The sequence below is a fragment of the Papio anubis genome, chromosome 18 (genome assembly GCF_008728515.1).
Source record: "Papio anubis isolate 15944 chromosome 18, Panubis1.0, whole genome shotgun sequence".
Lineage (NCBI taxonomy): Eukaryota > Metazoa > Chordata > Mammalia > Primates > Cercopithecidae > Papio > Papio anubis.
The window spans coordinates 5,688,124-5,709,823 of record NC_044993.1 but is presented as its reverse complement, the minus strand read 5'-3'; the positions used below and the strand labels follow the sequence as shown (position 1 = coordinate 5,709,823).

The window sequence follows — 21,700 nt, the reverse complement described above, 5'->3', positions numbered from 1 at the left end:
TGGGATTACAGGCATGCACCACCATGCCCGGCTAATTTTTTGTATTTTTAGTAGAGATGGAATTTTTCTGGTCTCAAACTCCTGGGCTCGGCTGATCCACCCGCCTCGGCCTCCCAAAGTGCTGGGATTCCAGGCGTGAGCCTCCGCACCCAGCCAGGAAATACTTCTTATTAGAAATGCGTCACTTTCCAATTGTATTGCTCCATTTTGCTATTCTCTCTGCTCCTGGGGTTTTATGTCTCTTGCATCTGTGTGGTATGACTAGGAGAGAAGGTACTCCACATCTCTTCCTACTCCCATTCAGTGGCCTCACGTGGGTTGCCTGAAATCAACCATGCTGTGAGTACACCTTGGAAACTGGCCAAGGCTGCGTGCGGAGAGCTGGTGGCTCAGTCCTGAGCAAGCGCATGGCTGCCGGTAGCCTGCTCTGCTTTGTCAAAGCCTCGTCCCCCAGCAGAGTGACTTTTGTGTAGGGGACTGGACTCTTAGAGTGGGGTCGGTTAATGTTCTGAGTGCTGTTTATGCGTCTTGGTCTAAGCATGCAGAGACAGTGCCAGAGACGAGCACGCTTGCCTTCCATTCCCATGGGAGGAAGAGACCCTGACTGGAGCTTGGGGAAGGATTAAGAATTAGGAGGAGGAAGGCCATTCCTGGAAGAAGGCTCAGCAGGAGCCGAGGCTCAGCTCACAGGCAGAAGTGGTGCATCTGAGAGCTGCTTGGGAGACCAGACCTGGCCAGAGGGGAGGCATTGAGGAGGGGTGAGAGTCTCTTCCCTTCCATTCCCATGGGAGGCCCTTAGGGGAGGCTTCTAATGAGAAGTGCTGGGTCTCCCACCTTCTCTCTCTAAGACCTTCCGGAGGTTCCTTCTCCTATCTGAGCCTCAGTTTCTTCATCTTCAGCGTGGGACACAGCAGTGCCTTCTTTGCAGGGTTCAGTAAAAAGACCATGGAGCCTATGGTTCCCTGCCTGGCACAGAACTGCATTCCCTAGATGTGTACTACGGACAGATTTAAAAACCCATTCCCGGCCAGGCACAGTGGCTCACGCCTGTAATCCCAGCTACTCGGGAGGCTAAGGTAGGAAAATAGCTTGAACCTGGGAGGCAGAGGTTGCAATGAGCCGAGATCGTGCCATTGGACTCCAGCCTGGGCAAGAAGAGTGCAACTCCATCTCAAACAAACAAACAAACTAGCAAACAAACAAAAAACCCCATTCCAGAACCAAATATTTATGAGACTGAATAAAACAGAAGCAAAATGTTTGTAAATAGTCCAATAACCTTTCCATGGAGCTCAGTCGGTTCTGTGGAGTTGGTATTTTTGGCTTTTCTTTCCTGGCATTAGATAAAACTCCTGAGAACAATGATTTACTGAGCGCTTATGCTGTGTCAGGATAAGCATTTGCCATGCATTCGCGCTTGGGAGCCTCTCGACAAATCCACCAGGTGGGGACCACGGCAGCCACATGTGGGTCTGGGTGCTGCGCAGCCTCTGGACTGGGCAGGACGGCCCCTGCTGTCAGTGTGACTGTGGGTTTGTTTTCCCCTCTAAGCACCCAACCGGGGCAACTGGAAATGGTGGTTCAGTTTGCACCCTGCCCAGAGATGCCTGTCCTCCTGAGGGGCAGCCAGAAGCAACAGATGCCACTTTCTCTTTCAAATGCATCCTGCCAGACGGGGGCCCATCTGTCTGGAGGCACCCCCTGTGCTAATAGCAGTAGGGGACCGTAGGAGCCAGCAGTGGCCCACACAACTCGCATTCCTCAGTTCCCCAACCTAGTTCTCCTTTCCCCCATTATTTCTGTGAGCTCTTGAAAGCTTTCCAAATATCCTTTTATTTTTTGCTGAGATAGCAAGAGTGGGAGAGGCAGATGGCCTGGAGCTGTGCTCTCACCATTCCATGAGTTCTGACCTTCACCTTCACCTTCACCTTCATCTTTGTACCGTAAGCATCTGTGTCTGCTGGCCTGAAGGCTTTCTCTGGCTGCAGGAGCGTGCTCAGCCCACACACAGGCAGGCCAAGGTGCCGGGGAGGTAACACCCGTAGGAGCAAATGGAACTGGAGCCGGATGGCCCGGCTGGCTTCTCACCTTTGGTGGGACACGGGTGAGGAGTGTTCCACACGGTTTCTCCAAGGTCCACTGGGTTTGAGCTCCAGTGCCCAGGTAGCCACCTGCCCATTAGCACTCCCTGAAGGGGCACCTTCCCTTTCCTGCCCAGCTTCCCCACTCCCCAAATGGGGCTTCCTGGTATCCCCTCCCAAATTACTCCCTGCCCTCAAATTCTGTCAGATCCATGCTGTGGGTTGAACTGTGTCCCCCAAAAGATACATCCAACCCCTAACTCCTGGTCCTTGTGAATGTGACCTTATTTGGAAACAGGTTCATTACAGGCATAATTAGTCAAAATAAGACGAAGTCATGCTGGAGGTGGGTGGGTAGTTAATATGACTGGTGTCCTTATAAGAAAAGGAGAAGAGGCCAGGCGTGGTGGCTCACACCTGTAATCCCAGCACTTTGGGAGGCTGGGAGGCCGAGGTGGACAGAGCACCCGAGGTCAGGAGTTCGAGACCAGCTTGGCCAACATGGTGAAACCTGGTCTCTACTAAAAATACAAAAATTAGCCGGGGCCGGGCGCGGTGGCTCAAGCCTGTAATCCCAGCACTTTGGGAGGCCGAAAGGGTGGATCACGAGGTCAGGGAGATCTATAATCATCCTGGCTAACATGGTGAAACCCCGGCCTCTACTAAAAATACAAAAACTAGTCATGCAGGCATGGCTTCGTAGTCCCAGCCACTGGAGGCTGAGGCGGAGAATGGCGTGAAACCCGGGAGGCGGAGCTTGCAGTGAGCCGAGATCGCGCCACTGCACTCCTGCCCGGGCCTGTCACAACCCTGTCCTCCGGTCGTGCATGCCTGTAATCACAGCTACTTGGGAGGCTGAGGCAGGAGAATTGCTTGAACCCCGGAGGCAAGGTGGAGGTTGCAGTGAACCGAGACCGTGCCATTGCACTCCAGCCTGGGCAACAGAATGAGACTTCATCTCCCAAAACAAAAACGAAAACAAAACAAAGGAGAAGAGACACAGAAGCAGAGACACAAGGGGAGAAAGCCACGTAAAGACAGAGCGTTGCAGAGATCAGAGTGATGCGTCTACAAGCCAGAGAACATGGGGGACGGCCAGCCACCGCTGGAAGCTGGGGGAGGCATGGAAAGGTTTTCTCCTTAGAGCCTCCACAAAGGAACCCACCCTGCCAAACACCTGGGTCTTGGCCTTCTGGCTTCCAGAACTGGGAACGAATCCATTTCTGTTGTTTGAAGTCCCCAGTGTGTGGCATTTTGTTGCAGCTCCCTGGGACACGAATCCAGCCTGCTCTGGGACGGAAGGGAGTTAGCTTCTCTTGATTGCAACTGGCAACCCTGATTGAGAGGCATTTCACTGACAAGGAAAGTGAGACCATTGAAGAGAATGACTTACCTGTGCTGTTTTGGCTGGGGACAGGGGGGGCTATCACTATATCCCCAGTCTCTGGGAGCTTTCTCTGCTCCTCAAACCATGTGAGCTCACACCCTGCAGGACTTCATCATCAAGACCATTAAGATGCTTCTGTCTTGGGCGTCAGCGGGTGCTCAGTGGGCTCCGGAGACCCCCAGCAGCACCCAGGAGGGAGCCTCCAGGGCTCATGGTTGAGAACCCCAGGAAAGGCCCGGAGCTGCCTGGGTGCTAGAGAGAGGGGGTGTGCCGTACTGATGTGAAGCAAACTCATTGTAGGCTTGGCCACACCCTGGTGTCTAGCCCAGAACCTGGCATGGATGGGCGAGTGGAAGGAATGAAAAGTCCATGAATAGCTGACTTTTGGGGGACCTTGGACAAATCACTTTCTCCTCGCTGGGCCTGAGATTCCTCATCTGAGGTTCCAGCCCTGAAATTCCAGGTGGACATCAACAAGTAAAGAAGCATCCCAGGTCCCTGTGTGGTTATCACCTGGGAGAGGGAGACAGGAGAGCAGGACACCTCTGTGCCAGGACTCACCGGAGCCACAGGGCGGAGGCAGATGGATGCCCATGGGCTGAGCACATCGCAATCTGTCCACTCAGGGGACTAGAACTCAGCCATAGAAAGGTGCGGAGCCTGGACACACACCACTGCACAGATGAATCTCGAAGACATGACGCTGAACACACAAAGGCCACAGGCATGTGACACTGTTTGGATGCAATGTCCAGAAGAGGCAAATCCAGCAGGATGGGAAGGAGATTCGTGGTTGCCAGGGACTGGGGGAGGGAGGAATGGGGGGCAGCTGTCTGATGAGAACAGAGGTTCTGCCTGGGGTGATGAAAAAGCCGCAGAAATAGCTCATGGAGGTGGTTGCACACATCGTGAATCTAATTAATGCCACCAACTTGCACACTTAAGATGACTGAAATGGAAAATTGCATGTTATATTTATTTTACCACAATAATTTTTCTAAAAAGCAGCGAGAACCTGAGGCACCTCTCAGGAATTCTGTGATGGCACATAGAGTCCCTGTGAGTCCTCTGTGTCCCCAGCACCAAGAGGCAGCCTTTCAGCAAGTGTCCGCTCACGGTGCCCACTCCGGCTCGTGGGCCATGGCAGCTTCGTGCCCACCTCCTCCAAGGCCTCTCCGCAAACGCCTCGTTATGATTTCCCTTAAACGTTTACATAACAGCCCAGCTCTTCCTTCTTGGCATTTAGCTCTGTTGTTGTTATTGGTATGATTTGTTTAGGTTTCTCTCTAACTGCTTTTGCAGATGACCACAAAAAGCAATTCGTTCATCTTATCTGTGTGCTGTTTGGTGCGATGTCTGTGACTTGTCCTGAAACTGAGCCACATGAAGGCAGGGCCAATGTCTTCTGATTTAACTCGGAACTCCCCATTTCCAGCCCAGTGCCTGAAATGCAGTGGGCCTGGGAATTATGAATTTACTATTGAATGAATGAATAAATTATGTTAAAACTTTCTGGAACAGAATAGAGGGGATGGAAAGTTCTAGAGGACTCTCGGGTGCACTGATTGACAACGACATTGTCGGGAAGAGTTGGTCGAGTTTGCAGTCTTGTGAATTTCTTTCTCTTTTTTTGGTCTCCCTCTGAGGAAGTCCTATTAACCTTGTGCCAAATTCTGTCCCCAGGGCCCAGTGCTAAGGGCGCCGGGCACCAGGAAATGGCATTCATCTACGCACGCTGAACTCTAAGCCCACTGTTCCAGAGAGAGACATATTTTTAGATGTTTGACGTCCAAATTCCAGAGGAAGAGCAAGTAATGCTTAGAGGAAAATTGGCTTTCTTCCTCCACCATGCAAACCAGTGCTGGGGTGCATTTCTATTGGTCTGGCCGCTAAGCTGCTGGAACTTTCCAAAGAAGGGTAAAAGCTCCTGCATGTGGAAGGAAGGGGGTGGCGAGCACTGAGGGAGGGATGTGGGTAGATTTGGTGGCAGCTCTGGAGATTGGATTCTTTTTCCCTAAATGGAAATGGTTTATAAATTCTTCTACTGATTATTAAAAGAACGACGTTTACTGTAAAAAAAAAAAAAAATTCAGACAACAGAGAAAGTTATAAATTAGTAAAAATGATCTGAATTCTTCCTCCAAGATGTAAACTCTGGTGACATTCTGGGGCGTCTGTCTAGATTGTTTCATGAAGCAGTTACAGCACACATGTTTTTTCTTAGTGGTATTTGATTCATACTGATTCAAATTTCTTTTATTGAAATGAAGTTCACATGACAGACAATTCACCCTTTCAAATGTACAATTCAGTGGTGTTTAGTATATTCACAGGGTCGTGCCTACAGGCAACCCCACAGCCATTAGCCTTCAGTTCTCCTTCTCTCTTCCCGCAGCCTCTGGCAACCACCAATCCGTTTTCCGTCTTTATGGATCCGCCTTTTGTAGACGTTTCATAGAAATGGAATCATCCAGTATGTGCTATTTGGTGTCTGGCTTATTCACACTGTTTTATATGTTGCCTTTTCACTTAATAATCTGTGGGAAGTATGTTAACATGGTAGATTGGCATCTTCCTTTCTTTTTTTTTTTTTTGAGACAGAGTCTCACTCTGTCGCCCAGGCTAGAGTGCAGTGGTGCAATCTCAGCTCACCCCAAGTAGCTGGGATTACAGGCGCCCGCCACCATGCCTGGCTAACTTTTTGTATTTTTAGTAGAGAGGAGGTTTCACCATCTTGGTCAGGCTGGTCTTGAACTCCTGACCTTGTGATCCACCCACCTCGGACTCCCAAAGTGCTGGGATTACAGGCGTGAGCCACCACGCCCGGGCATCTTCCTTTCTAAGGCCTGTGTGGCGTTCCCTGTGCCTTCACTTATGTATCCAGCCTCCTTTGGTTACACATCCAGCTTGTTTGCTTTAATAGAATCTGGACTTGGACTTGCTGAATTAGGGTTCCCACTGCCGGAGCCCAGAATGGGCATTTCCCCACCTGCTTCCTAGGGATATCAATGGCAGAATGGCTTTGCAAATCTTTTTGTTCATCTATATGAACAAAATAGCCACCAGGTCGAAAATCTTAAGGGAATCTTTTTTTTTTTTTTTGTGAGACAGAGTTTCACCCTTGTCACCCAGGCTGGATTGCAGTGGTGCCATCTCAGTTCACTGCAACCTCTGCCTCCCTGGTTCAAGTGATTCTCCTGCCTCAGCCTCCTGAGTAGCTGGGATTATAGGCGCCCGCCACCACGCCTGGCTAATTTTTGTATTTTTAGTCAAGACAAGGTTCCACCATATTGGCCAGGCTGGTCTCAGGTCACACCTGACCTCAGGTGATCCACCTGCCTTGGCCTCCCAAAGTGCTGGGATTATAGGTGTGAGCCACCGCACCCGGCCGGGAATCATTTTCATCCAGGTAAGGCATACAGAACTGGAGAGCTCTTGTCTGAGTTGTACCATGAATGTGTGCTCAGTGGCTGCTTTGAAATAGACTTACTATACAATCCCTGAGCAGGAATGAAAATCAAAGCTGGAAATCATGGGTTGCTCTGCGGTTTTCACGAAAACGTCGTCTGTCTGGGGTGAGTGTCCTCCTTTCTCAGAGGGATTTCATGCGGCATTATTTTGTTTTCATCTGAGAGGCAACATAAGCTGGGAGGGAAGGGCTGCAAAGAGGGGGCCGGGACAAATATGTACTCGGGGCCCCCCATTTTGACTCCACCCTGAGCTGGGGCTGGGCCACGGGAGGGCAGAGGGAACACTTTGGGAGGGGGAGGGAGCCCCTGGACTGAAGGAATGGGAAGAAATTGACAGGCACCGCTGGGAAGCAGCTCCCAGGTCCAGGCTCCTGGGTTAGGAATGCCCCTGGAGGAGTAGGACAGACCCAGGTTCGAATTCTGCCTCTGACACTTCACAGCTGCTTGCTTTTGGGCAAATGCTTTCAGTTTTTGTGTGTGTGTGCCTCAGTTTCCTCATCAGTAAAGTGGTTTTAGAATAGCAGCAGCTCCAGAGGGTGACACTGAAGATTGGATATGTGAGGACCCAGCACAGCATCAGCACAGAGTAAGAGCTTACTAAATGCTGCCTCCCTTGCCGTGAGCTTGAATCACACAGCCCAGGCTCTAAGCCTGGTGTCTTTGTATGGTGACTGCGTGCCTCTGTTTCCTCACCTATGCAATGGGGACAGCAGTGGTACCTACCGGGGAGGGCTGGAGGCAACTTCAGGTGATCCTCCGAGGGCAGTGCTCTTGCACACGCTGGGCGGTTGTTTCCGCATGGCCCCTTCTCTTAGGAACTCTGCGAGTTGTTTGCCCTGGTCTTATCCAGAAATGAGGAGGTTATCCAATCCCACATTTCACTGGTGGGTTTCTTGTACGTGTATCTGCAGCCTCAGCTGGATTGGAGCTCCTTAGGTTTCCTTTGCACCTGCTGAGCATCTAACCTAATGCTATGGAGATGGTGGGCGTTCACTAAATCATCAGTGAGTGAATTGAGGGAGGATACAGGGGAAGTGAAGAAAGACTGGAAGAGATGAAGAATGAAGTTACTATGGGACGAGAGGCTTCTGAGTCCATTGATTAAAAATAATAAAAGGAGCCAGGCATGGTGGCTGACACTTGTAACAGCAGCACTTTGGGAGGCTGAAGCGGGCAGATCACCTGAGCTCAGGAGTTCAAGACCAGCCTGGGCAACAAGGCAAAACCCCATCTCTACTAAAAATACAAAAACTTAGCCAGGCATGGTGGCGGGCACCTGTAGTCCCAGCTACTTGGGAGGCTGAAGCATGAGAACTGATTGAGCCTGGGAGGTGGAGGTTGCAGTGAGCCGAGATCGTGCCTTTGCACTCCAGCCTGGGTGACAGAGTGAGACCTTATCTCAATAATAATAAAAGGAATAAAAATCAAGTGAACTATGGATTAGCATTGCCAGTGCTGAGCCGAGCACACACAGGTGTGATCTCTTTTGATCTTCACCACAAACACTGGCAACAGGTATTACTTTTGTGTCCATTTTGCAGATGAGGCTCAGATAAGTTAGTGATTTTCCTGCATGATCACACAGCCATGGGGTTCAAACCCAGACGTGCTGGATTCCTACACCTGAGCCCTTAATCCCTGTGCAAAGCAGCCTTTGCTGTATGAGAGGTCATGAGCTTCGGTCCCTTCCATCTTGGGCTCCTAAGTTCTTGCCCCAAAGGATGAGGAAGCTCAGCTGTGAAAAAGAGTTAGGAAGCGTTCCGGGTGGAAGGAACAGCATGCGGAAGGCTCCAAGGCCAGGTGGAGCAGCGAGTCTTCAGAAACTGAGGACGGCCGAGTCCAGCTTTACATTTTGAAAACATCCCTCCTCATCTGTGGAGTGTGGGATATTAAGACCCACTCCCCTAGTTCACATCCACATTAAGCGAGCATAGGAGGGTGACGATGCTTGCCCATAGCACAGCCTTACACAAACACAAAGGGCTGCCCCCACACCCATGCAGGACCCCCGCTCTGCAGAACCCACTGCACAGGGCCCATGTGCAGATCAGCCAGTTAATGCGTGTTAAGCACTTAGAAGGGTGCCCAGCAAGCTGCCAGGGTGTGTTGACCATCATCATCCTCATCTTCATCATCATCATCATCATCACAACTTTTATTCCACCCAAAGAATACGTACTGAGTACTTGCTATGTGCCAGGCACTGCCCTAGGAGCCAGGGACACAGGTCAGAACAAAACCAAGTTCCTGTCCCTAGGAGGGAGAAAAACAGCGAACCAATGAGTCCTAAATACACAGTCCACCCAAGAGTGATGAGGGGTGTGAAGCTCCACCAACAGAGAGAGGAGGAAGAGAGGGCTGTGTGAGCAGACCCCGAGGAGGTGACAGCCAGGCAGATATGGTGGGTGGGTGGGGAAAGAGACAGTGCAAAGGCCCAGAGGTGGGACTGGGTGGCTGGAGAGAATGAGTCAGGACGGGAGTGTGGGAAGAGACGTCAGAGATGTGGAGGAGGTCAGGGAAGCCAACTGCAGTCCAAGAACCTTGGCTGTTCACTCCTTTAACCCTTTGGGGGCCAGGAATAAATTGGAGGGCAAGCTGTTTGTTTCTCTGAGTAAAAGTTCTTTCTCTGAACTCCAGAAAACACCTTTGTTTAGAACCCTCTTTGAGTGTCACCTTGCGTGACATGAAATATTTTTCAAAACATGTAATCCTTTAATCTGGACCTCTCAGTGAAATCAGTGCTTTATCACTCACGACCATCTGTTGTTTCAGCCACGCAGTAAATAACTCGGGAGATGGGGTTTCTAAGGCGCTTATGTCTTTGTTCTCTCCAAATTCTGAGAAACGACCTTTGAATTTTCCTCTGAGACAGCGGCACATCTAAAATTGATCACTGCGAACCCTCCCGTCTGGGGCTGCCATTAAGGAAGTCACGAGACTGGGAGGCATTTGAGGTGGCTGAAAAGTGTTTTGCTTCTGATCACCCGGTTCCATTAAATTTCATAAATGAGGCTTGATGGAAAAATAAGCTGGGCAGAAAAATAAGCCACTCCCTCCCGACGACGTACGGTGCATTCTTAACCACCCTCCGAAGGAGGCTGGGGCGGCTGTCATGTTAGATGAGGATTAAAAATAGCGGACCCCATCATGGGTCCAATTTAGTTAATTCTGCAGCGAGTGAACTAAGAGCTAATGGCATGGGATTATACACCTGCTGTGGCTGGAAAGTTATTAGTGATGGTTACAGGGCTGAGGGAGATTGGATGGAGAAGGGGGTGATAAAAGAACTGATCCACGCTCTGGCCTCCCTTCTGTCTTTGGGGAAAACCACTCACCTCCTTAAGGCCTCGTCTCCATATCTACCAAATGCCAGCTTAGTGGTCATTTTCACTTTTTGTGAATTTAACAGCCAATGTCTACAAGAGTGAAAAGAAGGGTTCTCTGGGTGAAGCAGGGATGGGGGTCACGGGCCCCCCTCCCCAGGCTTTCCTGCCACACAGGCCCCCCTCCTGCTTGGCCATTCCTGCTCTCCACCCCTCATGCCCTCAGTCTCAGGCCCTGAGGCTCCCTGGGGGCAGCTGAAAACCTCTGGCCTTGGTGATCCCACCGGTTCCCAGGGGCACCCAGCCAGGACCTGTTCCCGGGGACCTGGTGCCCCCTGCAGGGCATTGGTGGCACCGCGTGCCATTTGCAGCTACCCAGATAGGGACGCAGGACTGCGCTCCGCCCCAGCCAGGCAGGGAGAGACACAGCCTCTGCTCTCAGTGTGGGGTGGCGAGGGCCTAAAAATGAAGAAGGACCATACTAGAAACATCCCGACGAGTCTGGGGAAAGCTGCCCTCAGAAGGCCGTTTAAGCTGAGGACGGAAGGGTGGTTTGGCCAATAGAAGCGGACGGGAAGCCTTCCAGGCAGAGGACCAGCATGTGGCAATGAAGATCAGTGGCACTGTGCTAGACGCCAGCCTGGGTATAGACACCATCCTTGCTGTAGATGCCATCCTGGGCATAGACGCCATCCTGGGTGTAGACTCAGGGTACCCCAGGAGGGAAGTTCTATAGGGGGAAACTGAGGCTTGCCCACAGTCACACAGCAAGTGAGTGGCAGAAAGGATTTAAGCCCTAGAACCAGGATTTGAACCAAACCCGTTGGCTGCAGAGCCCACTCTGGTTGCCCCTCTGCTCTGCTGGATGAGACAAGCTCAGTTGGAGGAAACAGTTTGAAGAGAGGAATGTGCTTGGAGGGCGTGGGGAGGAGGAAGGGCAGTTTGCTGGCATATAAGGACAGGAGGGTCGGGGCGATGAGATGAGGCCAATATATCCTATATCTAAGTTATTAAATTGAAAAAGTAACATGTACCTGGTTGGCACAGGGCTTGGAGGTTGAGTGGGGAGCTGGGACTTTGTCCCGAGAGTGCTGGGAAGCCTCTGGGGACTTGCAGCACAGAGGTGACCGAATCCACAGGTGCCTTTCATAAAGCCTCTTTGGGCTGCAGTTTGGAGAATGGATGGATTTGGAGGCAGTGAGCCAGGGATGAGGCCACTGTGGAGGCACTGATGGGGACTTGGGCCTGGGGTGGCATTCATTTACAGAATGTGCCAGGCAGCGGGACAGATACCAAGTTTCCAGGGGCCGCCGTTACAAATGACCACAAACTGGGGTGGGAGGGGCGGTTAAACCAACAGAAATGAATTGTCTCATGGTTCCAGGGGCCAGAAGTTCAGCATCAGTTTCACTGGACTGAGATCAAGGGGTCAGCAGAGCCGCGCCCCCCACTCCGGAGGTTCCTTCCTTGCCAATCTCTCTTCCAGTGGCTGCTGGCGATCATGGTCATTCCTTGGTCTGTAGACGCCATCTCTGCCTCCCTCTTCATATGACTTTCTTGTGTGCATGTGTGTGCATGTGTGCATGCATGTGCATGTGCATGTGCGTGTGTGCATGCGTGTGCGTGTGTGTGTGTGTGTGCGTGCATGTGTAATCTCCCTCTGCTCCCCTCTTCTCAGACACTTGTGATGGGATTTAGGACCTACCCGGAAAATGCAGGATTATCTCCCTGTGTCAAGCTCCTTAACCTAATCACGTCTGCAAAGACCCTTTTTCCTTTGCACGTAGGATTCCAGGGAGTAGGGCCTGGTGTCTCTGGGGACCTTTATTCAGCCAACTGTATGTGCATGAGGAGACACAGGAGACTCGAGGACCTCCCTTGAGGGGGTCGCTCACCGGTTACGGAGCAAGAGTGACAAGGGAGGGCGGGTGTGGGACACAGAAGTGGGGGGGAGGGGGAGGGGAGGGGCGTGGCTCTACCCCTGGCCTGGGAGGGCTGGTGTTAAGGAAGCACATCCCAGCTATGAGCACTGATTTGAGTATGGGGGAATGGTCCCTCTGAAGACCTGAAGGAATGGGTATTCGGCAGAGGACACAGCCTGGGCAAAGGCCTGGAGGTGACGGCGCCCACACTGCCATTAAAGCAGCTTCAGTAGCTTTGTGAGGTTCTGTGAGTCAAGTCTAGATTGAGCAGGGGCTTGGACGATGTGCCCTCACTCTGTACATCTTTAAATTCAAAAAGTAATGTGTACATGGTAAAAAGATATTGAACCAGTGCAGAAGAGTGTACAATAGGAAGAAATCTCTCTCAGCGTTACACCCTATTCTTCTCTCCAGAGGCAGCTTTCATAATGGTTTCTTGTGTGATCTTGTGTATCCTTCCAAAAACGTTCTAAGCCTATGCAAATATATACATATTACATCTGTGTGCATTTTTAAAAACACAGATGGGGCAGAACCTACACGCTGTTCCGAACCGTGGCTTTCTTCACCAGCCACCACATCCTGGCAATCTTTCATATGTGGCACATTGAGTCTTATTTCTTTTTTTGCCAACACCTTAAGGACAGGTTTTCATGGCTGTATACTAATCTAATTTGTAGATATGCCCTATGTACTTGGCCAGCACAAGCAGGCCAGATTTTGAATATGTTGGGGGAGGACTTGTGGGGAGTTAAGTAGGTGAAGCATTTTAGATGAAGGGAACAGTTTAGGCAGAGGCCAGGAGGCAGGGCAAGCCAAGGTAGTTTTTTTCCAAGTAATCTATCCTGTATCTAACTCTGTGTGTGTGTGCAAATGTGCACAACCTGCCCACCACACACCCCATTTTCACAGAAGCAGAACAGTGTTACTGGCGTGGATGGGTTCCGGTGTCAGGGGACCCAGGGCAGTTTGCCTGGTTACTTAAACTTTCTCAGTCTTACCTTTAAAATATTGATCTTATTGGTCACTCACCCATATTCCTATATATTAAGTACAGTACTATATCTTTTTTTCTTTTTCTTTTTTCTTTTTTTTTATTTTTTATTTTTTATTTTTTGAGACAGGGTCTCATTCTATTGCCCAGGCTGGAGTGCAGTGGTTCGATCACAGCTCACTGCAGCCTTGACCTCCTGGGATCAAGCCATCCTCCTACCTCAGCCTCCCAAGTACCTGGGACTACAGGAGTGAATGAGCATGTCACAACTAATCTTTGTTTGTTTTTTTAAAGTAGAGAAAGGGTTTCGCTATGTTGGCCAGGCTGGTCTCAAACTTCTGAGCTCAAGAGATTCACCCACCTCAACCTCCGAAAGTGCTGGGATTATAGGCATGTGTGCCACAGTGCCTGGCCCCTATATCTTATTTTTGAACTTTTTGTTACAACATAATACTTCAAGCCGGGCATGGTGGCTCAAACCTGTAATCCCAGCACTTTGGGAAGCCAAGGTGGGTGGATTACCTGAGGTCAGGAGGTCAAGACCAGCCTGACCAACATACAGAAACCCTGTCTCTACTAAAAATACAAAATTAGCCGGGTGTGGTGGCGCATGCCTGTAATCCCAGCTACTCAGGAGGCTGAGGCAGCAGAATCGCTTGAACCTGGGAGGTGGAGGTTGTGGTGAACCGAGATCACGCCATTACACTCCAGCCTGGGCAACAAGAGTGAAACTCCATCTCAAAAACAAAACAAACAAACAAAAATAATACTTCAAAGCACATAAATCCTAAGTGTTCAGCTCCACGAATTCCCATAAAATAAACACACCATGTAACCAGCCCCCAGGCCAAGAAATAGAACAGAGCCAGCCCCTAGACCACGTGTTCCCAGCCAGTCACTGTCCACCAGATTCCTCCTGACTTCTTATGCCAGACATCATCTTGGCCTGTTTTTGAGCTATAAATATAAGTGGAATCCCACTGTGGTGTTCTCTTTTGATCTGGCTTTTTTCTTTTCATTATTTTCTGAGATGTAACGAAGTTGTTGCATGGATTTAATCATTCGGCGTATAATTTGTAAATTCTCAAAGCCCTATATAAACGTATGGATTATAAGAAATCCACACATATGTACATATACATATGTATATAGAGACATGTGTCTGCATGCATGTGCATACATGCATGCATATGTATACATATGTGTATACATATATACCATATATATTATGTATTATATATAATCTATCTCTCACACAGGGCAGATACTTAAGTAATTGTCCTCCAGCAAACATACCAAGATTCGCTTATCCTTTTGCTCTGGGCTTTCAGTTATTTCTTGCCGGCTGTTATAAAGAGAAACATGGTATGGCTGACCCTCTGAGCCGCCCTCGGAGTCTGGCTCTGCCTGCTTGCTGTTTCTCACCCCGGCGCACTGGCCCTTCCCGTGCACGCTCCCGGCGGGCGGGGACTCTCCCAGAGTTGCTGACACCGCCCTCTCCCCGCAGACCGAGGAGGCGGGCGCGCCCAGCGGCTCCCGGCAGCCCCGAGCCGACCGCTGCCCGCCGCCCCCGCGGACGATGCCCCCCGGCGCCTGCCAGGCCGTGCGCTGCCAGGCTGACTCGGAGTGCCCGCGGCACCGGCGCTGCTGCTACAACGGATGTGCCTACGCCTGCCTGGAGGCCGTGCCGCCCCCGCCAGGTAGGTCCTGGGCCCGAGGGAGGGGCCTGAGGGAGAACAGGTAAACAGAGCTGTCCCGGGTGGGAGAGAGCCTGACTCTGGGGAGAGGAAAAAGGAACTGGGCTTTAAGCTGGGCCACCTGGGTGGGTCCCTGACGCCTCCACTGCGCACCTGTGAACTGGGATGGGCGCTCCTTGAGCAGGTGTGACGCTGCTGTGCACCTGCTGTATGTCCCACTGCCCTTGGGGACCTGCGTTGTGGGAGACGCCCTTCTGGAGAAAATGCCACTTCCTATAACAATGGGGTGGGGTCAGGGACCCCGGATGCCTCCAGGGAGCCACAGTCCAGCAGACACCCATTCCCGGGAAAATGCCTGCTGATAGGAGGATGGGGGTGCAGTGGGATTTCTCATTTAAAACATCCAAATTCGAGGCTTTTCCTTAAAATATCAGCTGCCACCAGCTGGAACGTCAGGTGCCCCTGGATGGGGAGTGTCCTCTAGCTTCCCACTCCCCCCACCAGGCCTGCCACACTTCTCATGCCTGGCCCTGGGGTATTTGAGGTGGAGATCGGGTGCTTAGCAATCGAGACGGGGTGTGCCCCACAGAGGAGCGGGTGCATGGCTTCAGATCCACTGGCCAGCTGTCACTTTCTTAAGTCTCCTCTCCTGTGAAACAGGTGGATTACCTGAGGGCAGGAGTTCAAGACCAGACTGGGCAACATGGTGAAACCCCGTCTGTACTAAAAATACAAAAATTAGCTGGGCGTGGTGTCAGGAGCCTATAATTCCAGCTACTTGGGAGACTGAGGCAGAAGAATCACCTGAACCCAGGAGGCGGAGGTTGCAACGAACTGAGGTTGTGCCATTGCACTCCAGGGCGACAGAGTGAGACTCTGTCTCAAAAAAAAAAAAAAAAAAAGAAAGAAAGAAAGAAAAGAAAAAGGGAAGGAAAGGGAAAGGGAAGGGACAACGTGCAGCTCACGGTGGAGCTGCCACTCGGAAGTGCTCAGTGCTGTGCGGGGCTGGGAGCAGATAATGAGATGTGTGTTGAATCAGAACACCAACCTCTTGGGGAGAAACAATGTTCAGGGATTCGTCATTGGCAGGATGGAGTTTCAGATCTCTTTTGGAGAGAAGGTTTGGGAAGGGAAGGAGGTGACCCTGTGGGGGCCAGTAAGTGGGGGGTAGAGTGGACAAGTAGCTATTTCCTGGGGAAAATGTGCCCTTGGGTGAGGAAAATGTGCCCCTAAGTGGGTAGGATTTGGGGCAAGGAAGTTTTTTCCACCCTCAGCTCTGCTCAGGGTGATAACAACAGCTGTTTGAACTGTACCTTGGGTGAGAGGCTGTGGGTTCCCATGGGCCTTAATTAGAGAAGTCGGCTCGAGAAGGTAGTCCAGCCCCTCCTCCCAAGGCCGAGGGGAGAGTTGGAGATGGCAAGAATGACCTCACTTTGTTTCTTTTGGGGTGAGGTCACAGCGATGACAGGGGACTCAGCACACTTAATCATGCTCATAATTACAGTCTTATGATGCTCATCAAAACAGACAGGGACTGTTTCAGTACTGCCTCTGGGCAGGACCTGGCCACTGCTCCAGGCCAGGCAGCCTCCTACTCAGCCTTCATAAGAAAAACTAAATGTTGCGCCTTATGGTGGACAAGCACATAAAGGCACTCCCCTCTGGGTGGGTGCCCCTTCCTCTGGAATGTGACCTGGCATAGGGATTCTAACCTTGCTTCCTGCCTAGACCAGGTGCTTTTGAGCAGTGCACAGGTGACACAACTGTACATGGCATTCCCAATAGCCTTTTCATGCATCGTCTCAATTCATGCTCACACAGCGTGATGAGATGACTGTTATCAGCCCTATGCCACAACTGAAGCTCAGAGAAGTTGAATCATTTGCCCAAGGTCACACAGCAGGCAGAACTGCAGTTTCTATCCAGTTGTTTGACTAGAGAAGTGTTCATTGCCTTAGGCCATGAGTGTGGGAATGTGGGGCCCCTGCCCTGGCACCTGGGCCCACATGTGGGGTCCTTCATTACCAGGACTATCCTCCCCCAGACACCCCATGGCTCACTTCCTTGCCTCCTTTAGATCTATTTCCAAAGGCCGCTTCTCAGGAAAGATTTCCCTCTCTAAATGACAGCCCCTCCTTGGCCATTTTTTCACCCTCCGTCGCTGTTTAATTGTTCTCTGTAGCATAATCTGGAAGACTGTGTTTTACTGGTCTGTTCATTGACCGTTTTCTCCCCACTTGAAGGTCAGCCCCACAGGGCAGGGAGTTTGTCTGTTTCATTCACTGCTGTAACCCCAGCGTCTAAAATGGTCTCCGGGCACATAGTACTCAATAAATATTGACTCATTCATTCATTCACTGGCCAGCAGGAAAAGCAATCATACCACTAGTTAGTAATAACAACAACGCTATCTAATGCCAGATTTCACAATCTTGGCATATTGACATTTGGAGTTGGATGATTCTACTTGCTGGGCAGAGGAGGGGGCACTGTCCTGTACAGTGTAGGATGGTCAGTGGCTTCCCTGGCCCCTCCCTGCTAAATGCCAGACAAACAAAATTGTCTCTAATCTTTCCTAAATGCCTCCTGGGGAACAAAATTGCTCTGCATTGAGAACCACTGGTCTAACATAAGATGATGTGGAACACATCAGGCCCTATTCCAGGCACCTTACTACTTCATTGCCATCTGGATTTGGGTCCGTCCAAAGCAGACCCAGAGACAAGGACTTGGGCCCAGGTCATTTATTTGGGAGGCGATCCCAGGTAGTTCCAGTGAGGGCATGAAGAGCTGAGACCCCAGGGCCACCAGGCCTTTAAGGGTCTTCAACCAGAGCAATGGGGAGCCCAGACCAAGTTTCGCTATAAACATTTGCTTATTTCCCTGCTGCTCAGAAGCCTTTGATCAAGGCGAAAGAGAATACAAACAGCACATATTACTGCGTTTCTTACCTGAAAATGTTTCCTAACACTTGGTCCGATGTGGTCGGGGGAAGGGGGGAAGAACCGAAAGGTTGGGCATAGAGGCTGCAGAACCATCATGTCATTCGTGTTTCGGAGGTCACAGACTGCTGGCGCCTTTCTCCGCTCTTCCAGCTTCCACTGTCATTATAATCGGCGAGTGCTCCTTTGCAGAAAAAGCTAACCAGCATTTTTACCAGTACCCATCAATGTACTTTCAAAGATGCTAGATAATCATTTTTCTCTTCTCTTTATCAAGATAAATATTAGTAATTTTATTTTTGTCTTATTTTGGAGTCAAACGAATGCAGAGGTCACAAGCAAATGTGATCTCAGAGCCGTTTTGATCTCCAACATGCTTAAAGTTTTCTGCCCAGGCATGGTGGCTCACACCTGTAATCCCAGCACTTTGGGAGGCTGAGGTGGGTGGATCACCTGAGGTCAGGAGTTTTAGACCACCCTGGCCAACATGGCAAAACCCCATCTCTACTAAAAATACAAAAATTAGCTGGGCATGGTGGTACACGCCTGTAATCCCAGCTACTTTGGAGACTGAGACAGGAGAATCGCTTGAACCTGGGAGGCAGAGGTTGCAATGAGCCGAGATTGCACGATTGCACTCCAGTCTGGGTGACAACAGTGAAACTTTGTCTCAAAAAAAAAAAAAAAATACAGACTTACAGTCTGGGCGCAATGGCTCACTCCTGTTATCCCAGCACTTTGGGAGGCTGAAGGGGGTGGAACACTTGAGGCCAGGAGTTCAAGACCAGCCTGGGCAACATGGCGAAACCCCATCTCTGCTAAAAATACAAAAATTAGCCAGGCATGGTGGCGTATGCTTGTAATCCCAGCTACTCGGGAGACTGAGACAGGAGAACTGCTTGAACCCGGGAAGTGGAGGTTGCAATAAGCTGAGATCGTGCCACTACCCTCTAGCCTGGGTGACAGAGCGAGACTCTGTCTCAAAATAAATAAATAAATAAATAAATAATAGGTAAATAAATAAATAGAATAAGAACTTACAGTAAGAAAAAAAAAAAAAAGAAAACAGTCTGGGAGCATTGGAAATGACTGGTCAGGGCTAACCAACAGCTGATTCATCCAGGCAGGGGGGCTCTCTTCTTTGCCGTGAGGCTACCTGATCTGCTCTCCTGTTGAATGTCATCTATCTGTCCCCTAGAGGCATCTGACTTTTCCACCCCTGCCTTTTGAAGGCCTTCCCATAAACTGTGTGGGTGACTCTTTCTGTTAAAAATGTATTGGTTATACCTGGGTAACGGGATCACCTGTGCACCAAACTTCACCCATACACCAAACTTCAGCGACGTGAAATTTACCTGTGCAACAAACCTGCATGTGTACCCCGAACCTAAAAGTTAAAAAAATAAAGTATTAGTTAGAGAACAGGCTATGCTGCTGCAACAAAAAGACCCATAAATACAGAGACCCAGCCTGTGAGGCGTTTGCTTCTCTCAGCTGTTAGTGTGGAGGTCGACACTACAGCAGGCGGGTAGCTTTGCTCGCAAAGCCATCTAAGGACCCGGCTTCCTTCCTTCTTGCCACTCTGCAGTCCGAGTGATGTCCTTGTCCACATGGTCAGAATGGCTCCCAGCCTGCAGAAAGGAAAAGAGGGAGGGAGGGGAGCAGGGAGCCCCCAATCAGAGGGCAAGACAGGAAGTTGCATGGTCACTGCTGCTCACATCCTTGTGGCCAGAACCCTGTCACGTGGCCACACATAGCTGCAAGGGAGGCAGGGAAGGCTAGTCCCCAGCTTGGAGGCCCAGTGCCCTGCCCACAGTGAAAGGTTCTATCACTAAAAGCAAGGGATGAAGGTGTTCCAGGAACCATAGTTATTTCTCCACAGGGAGACTCTGTGCGATCATGAAATGGGGGCACCCCCACCCTCAAGCCTGGGCGTTTCTCAGCTGCCTGAGGAGGGCCTTGATCTGACCCTGTATTGTGTTAGTCTTAGACTGGCTGGTGCAGCCGAAACCTCGATGGCTTGGTGGCAATGGCTGGCTCCTGGATGGCCCTGAGGAGGTGTTGCAAGGTACCTGCCGGGTAAAGCCCAGACCCTACGTCCGAGCCTGGATCCCTCCTTCTCAGCTGCTTCCAGAAAGCTGGCAGCACCAGGCTGGCTGGCCCCCATGCACGGGCCCTTCAGCCAAACACTCAGCCGTCTTTGATCCTCCCCACCCCAGTGCAGAAGGGCTGATGGCTGGGGGCTCGGCCAGAATCAAAGCCCAGGACAGAACAAGGGCTTCGACTCTCCCCAAGAATGAGGCCTCCTCCTGGATGGTGAATTGAAGGGGAGGGCATTTAGGGTTGGTTTTCAAATTCCTAGAATTATAGGGGGTTCATGGCTGTCTAATGATGAGGCCTCCTTGGGGGCAGGGGAGGTACCAGGAGGCAGAGGGCAGTTTCTGGAAGGAAGAACATACAGGCCGGGGGCCTGGAGGCCTAGGAGGTGAGAGTGGGCACCCTGTGGCTGTGCTTCTGACTCCACACCCATCTGTGTGTTGTGTGACTGTGTCCAGCTAGACACAAAGTGTGCAGCTGTGTGTGCAACTGTGTGGCTGTCCTTGTGGCTGTGGCTGAATATTTGTGTGTGTGTGTGTGTGTGCTTGCAAAAGTGTGTGACTGTATTGTGAGTGTGTACATGTGCGGGTGAACGTGTGTATACGTGGGTGTGGATATGTGTGTACAGGATTTGTGTGTGGGGATGAACATGTGTGTATGTGTGTATTTGTGTGTGCGACGTGCTTGTGTAAATGTGTGTCCCCGTGCAGTTGTAGGGGTGAGTGTGTGTTTCAGGGTGTGTGGGTGAACACGTCCACATGGATGCTGCTGAGCCTGTGACAGTATGTTTGGGATCGGGTGAGCTTGGACTGCCTGTGTTTGTGTGCGTGTTTGTGGGTGTGCACGTGCGCCACATGCCGCTGAGTGAGACCCAGGGCCTAGCCGGAACCTGGGGTACAGAGGCGAGGCCGTCTCTCTGGATGAGTTGCGTTCCCTGCACCCATCCCGGGGGTCTGCCCTCTAGACCCCAGTGTGTGTCCCTCCCACAGCAGAGGCATGCAGCACCACGGAGGATGGGGCCGAACCGCTGCTCTGTCCCTCGGGCTATGAGTGCCACATCCTGAGCCCAGGTGACGTGGCCGAAGGCATCCCCAACCGTGGGCAGTGCGTCAAGCAGCGCCGACAAGCAGGTGAGTATGGCACCCCTGCCCTGACCCTGGCCCCTGCCCCTGGCCCCTGCCCCGTCCCCTTCTCACCCCCACGGACGACCTGCCCCAGGAAGCAGCCCAGGCTCCTGAGCCTGACCGAGAGTTTCTTACATCTTCCCCCTGCCTGGCTCCTTCTTTCATGGCCCCTACCCTTTCCCTGCCACACTAGCATGTGACAGAAGCTCTTGAACCAGCAGACTGGCTGCAAACCGCAGCTCTGTACCTCCCAGCTGGGCGACACTGGGATTAATGTCTTCCTCTCGCTGAGCCTCAGTTTTCTCATCTGTAAAATGGGGCTACTTCATGCTGTTGGGGGGCGTAGCTGAAATCATAAGTGCAGAGCTGTGGGAGCAGCCCTAAGGAATAGTAGGTGGTCAGTAAATACTGGCTATTTTATATCCACGTATGTGTAGATGGGCCCCAACTTACGATGGTCAACTGACGATTGTTAGACTTTACGCTGGTGCAGAAGCGCCATGCATTCCGTAGAAACTGTACTTCAAGTTCCCATCGAACCATTCTGTTTTTCACTTTCAGTATGGTAATCAATCAATTACACGAGACATTCCATATTTCATTATAAAATGGGCTTTGTGTTAGATGACTTTGCCCAACTCTAGGCTGATGTAAGTGTTCTGA

The 21,700-nt window shown here is 51.0% G+C and overlaps 1 protein-coding gene across 4 annotated transcripts in view; it reads left to right on the top strand.

Annotated features, from left to right (window-relative positions):
- Positions 1-21,700, top strand: part of WFDC1 (WAP four-disulfide core domain 1) — a 34,033-nt gene that overhangs the window by 4,183 nt on the left and 8,150 nt on the right. For 3 of the 4 annotated variants that reach the window (XR_641694.4, XM_003917251.5, XM_009196959.4), the window contains exons 2-4: positions 14,685-14,877; positions 19,801-19,884; positions 20,903-21,043. Coding sequence is in view for 3 of the 4 variants with exons in the window: in XM_003917251.5 (XP_003917300.2) it covers positions 14,685-14,877; positions 19,801-19,884; positions 20,903-21,043 (418 nt within the window). In the remaining variant the exon portion in view is untranslated. The remainder of the gene's footprint in view (positions 1-14,684; positions 14,878-19,800; positions 19,885-20,902; positions 21,044-21,700) is intronic. The other variant, XM_009196960.4, reaches the window with a different exon arrangement.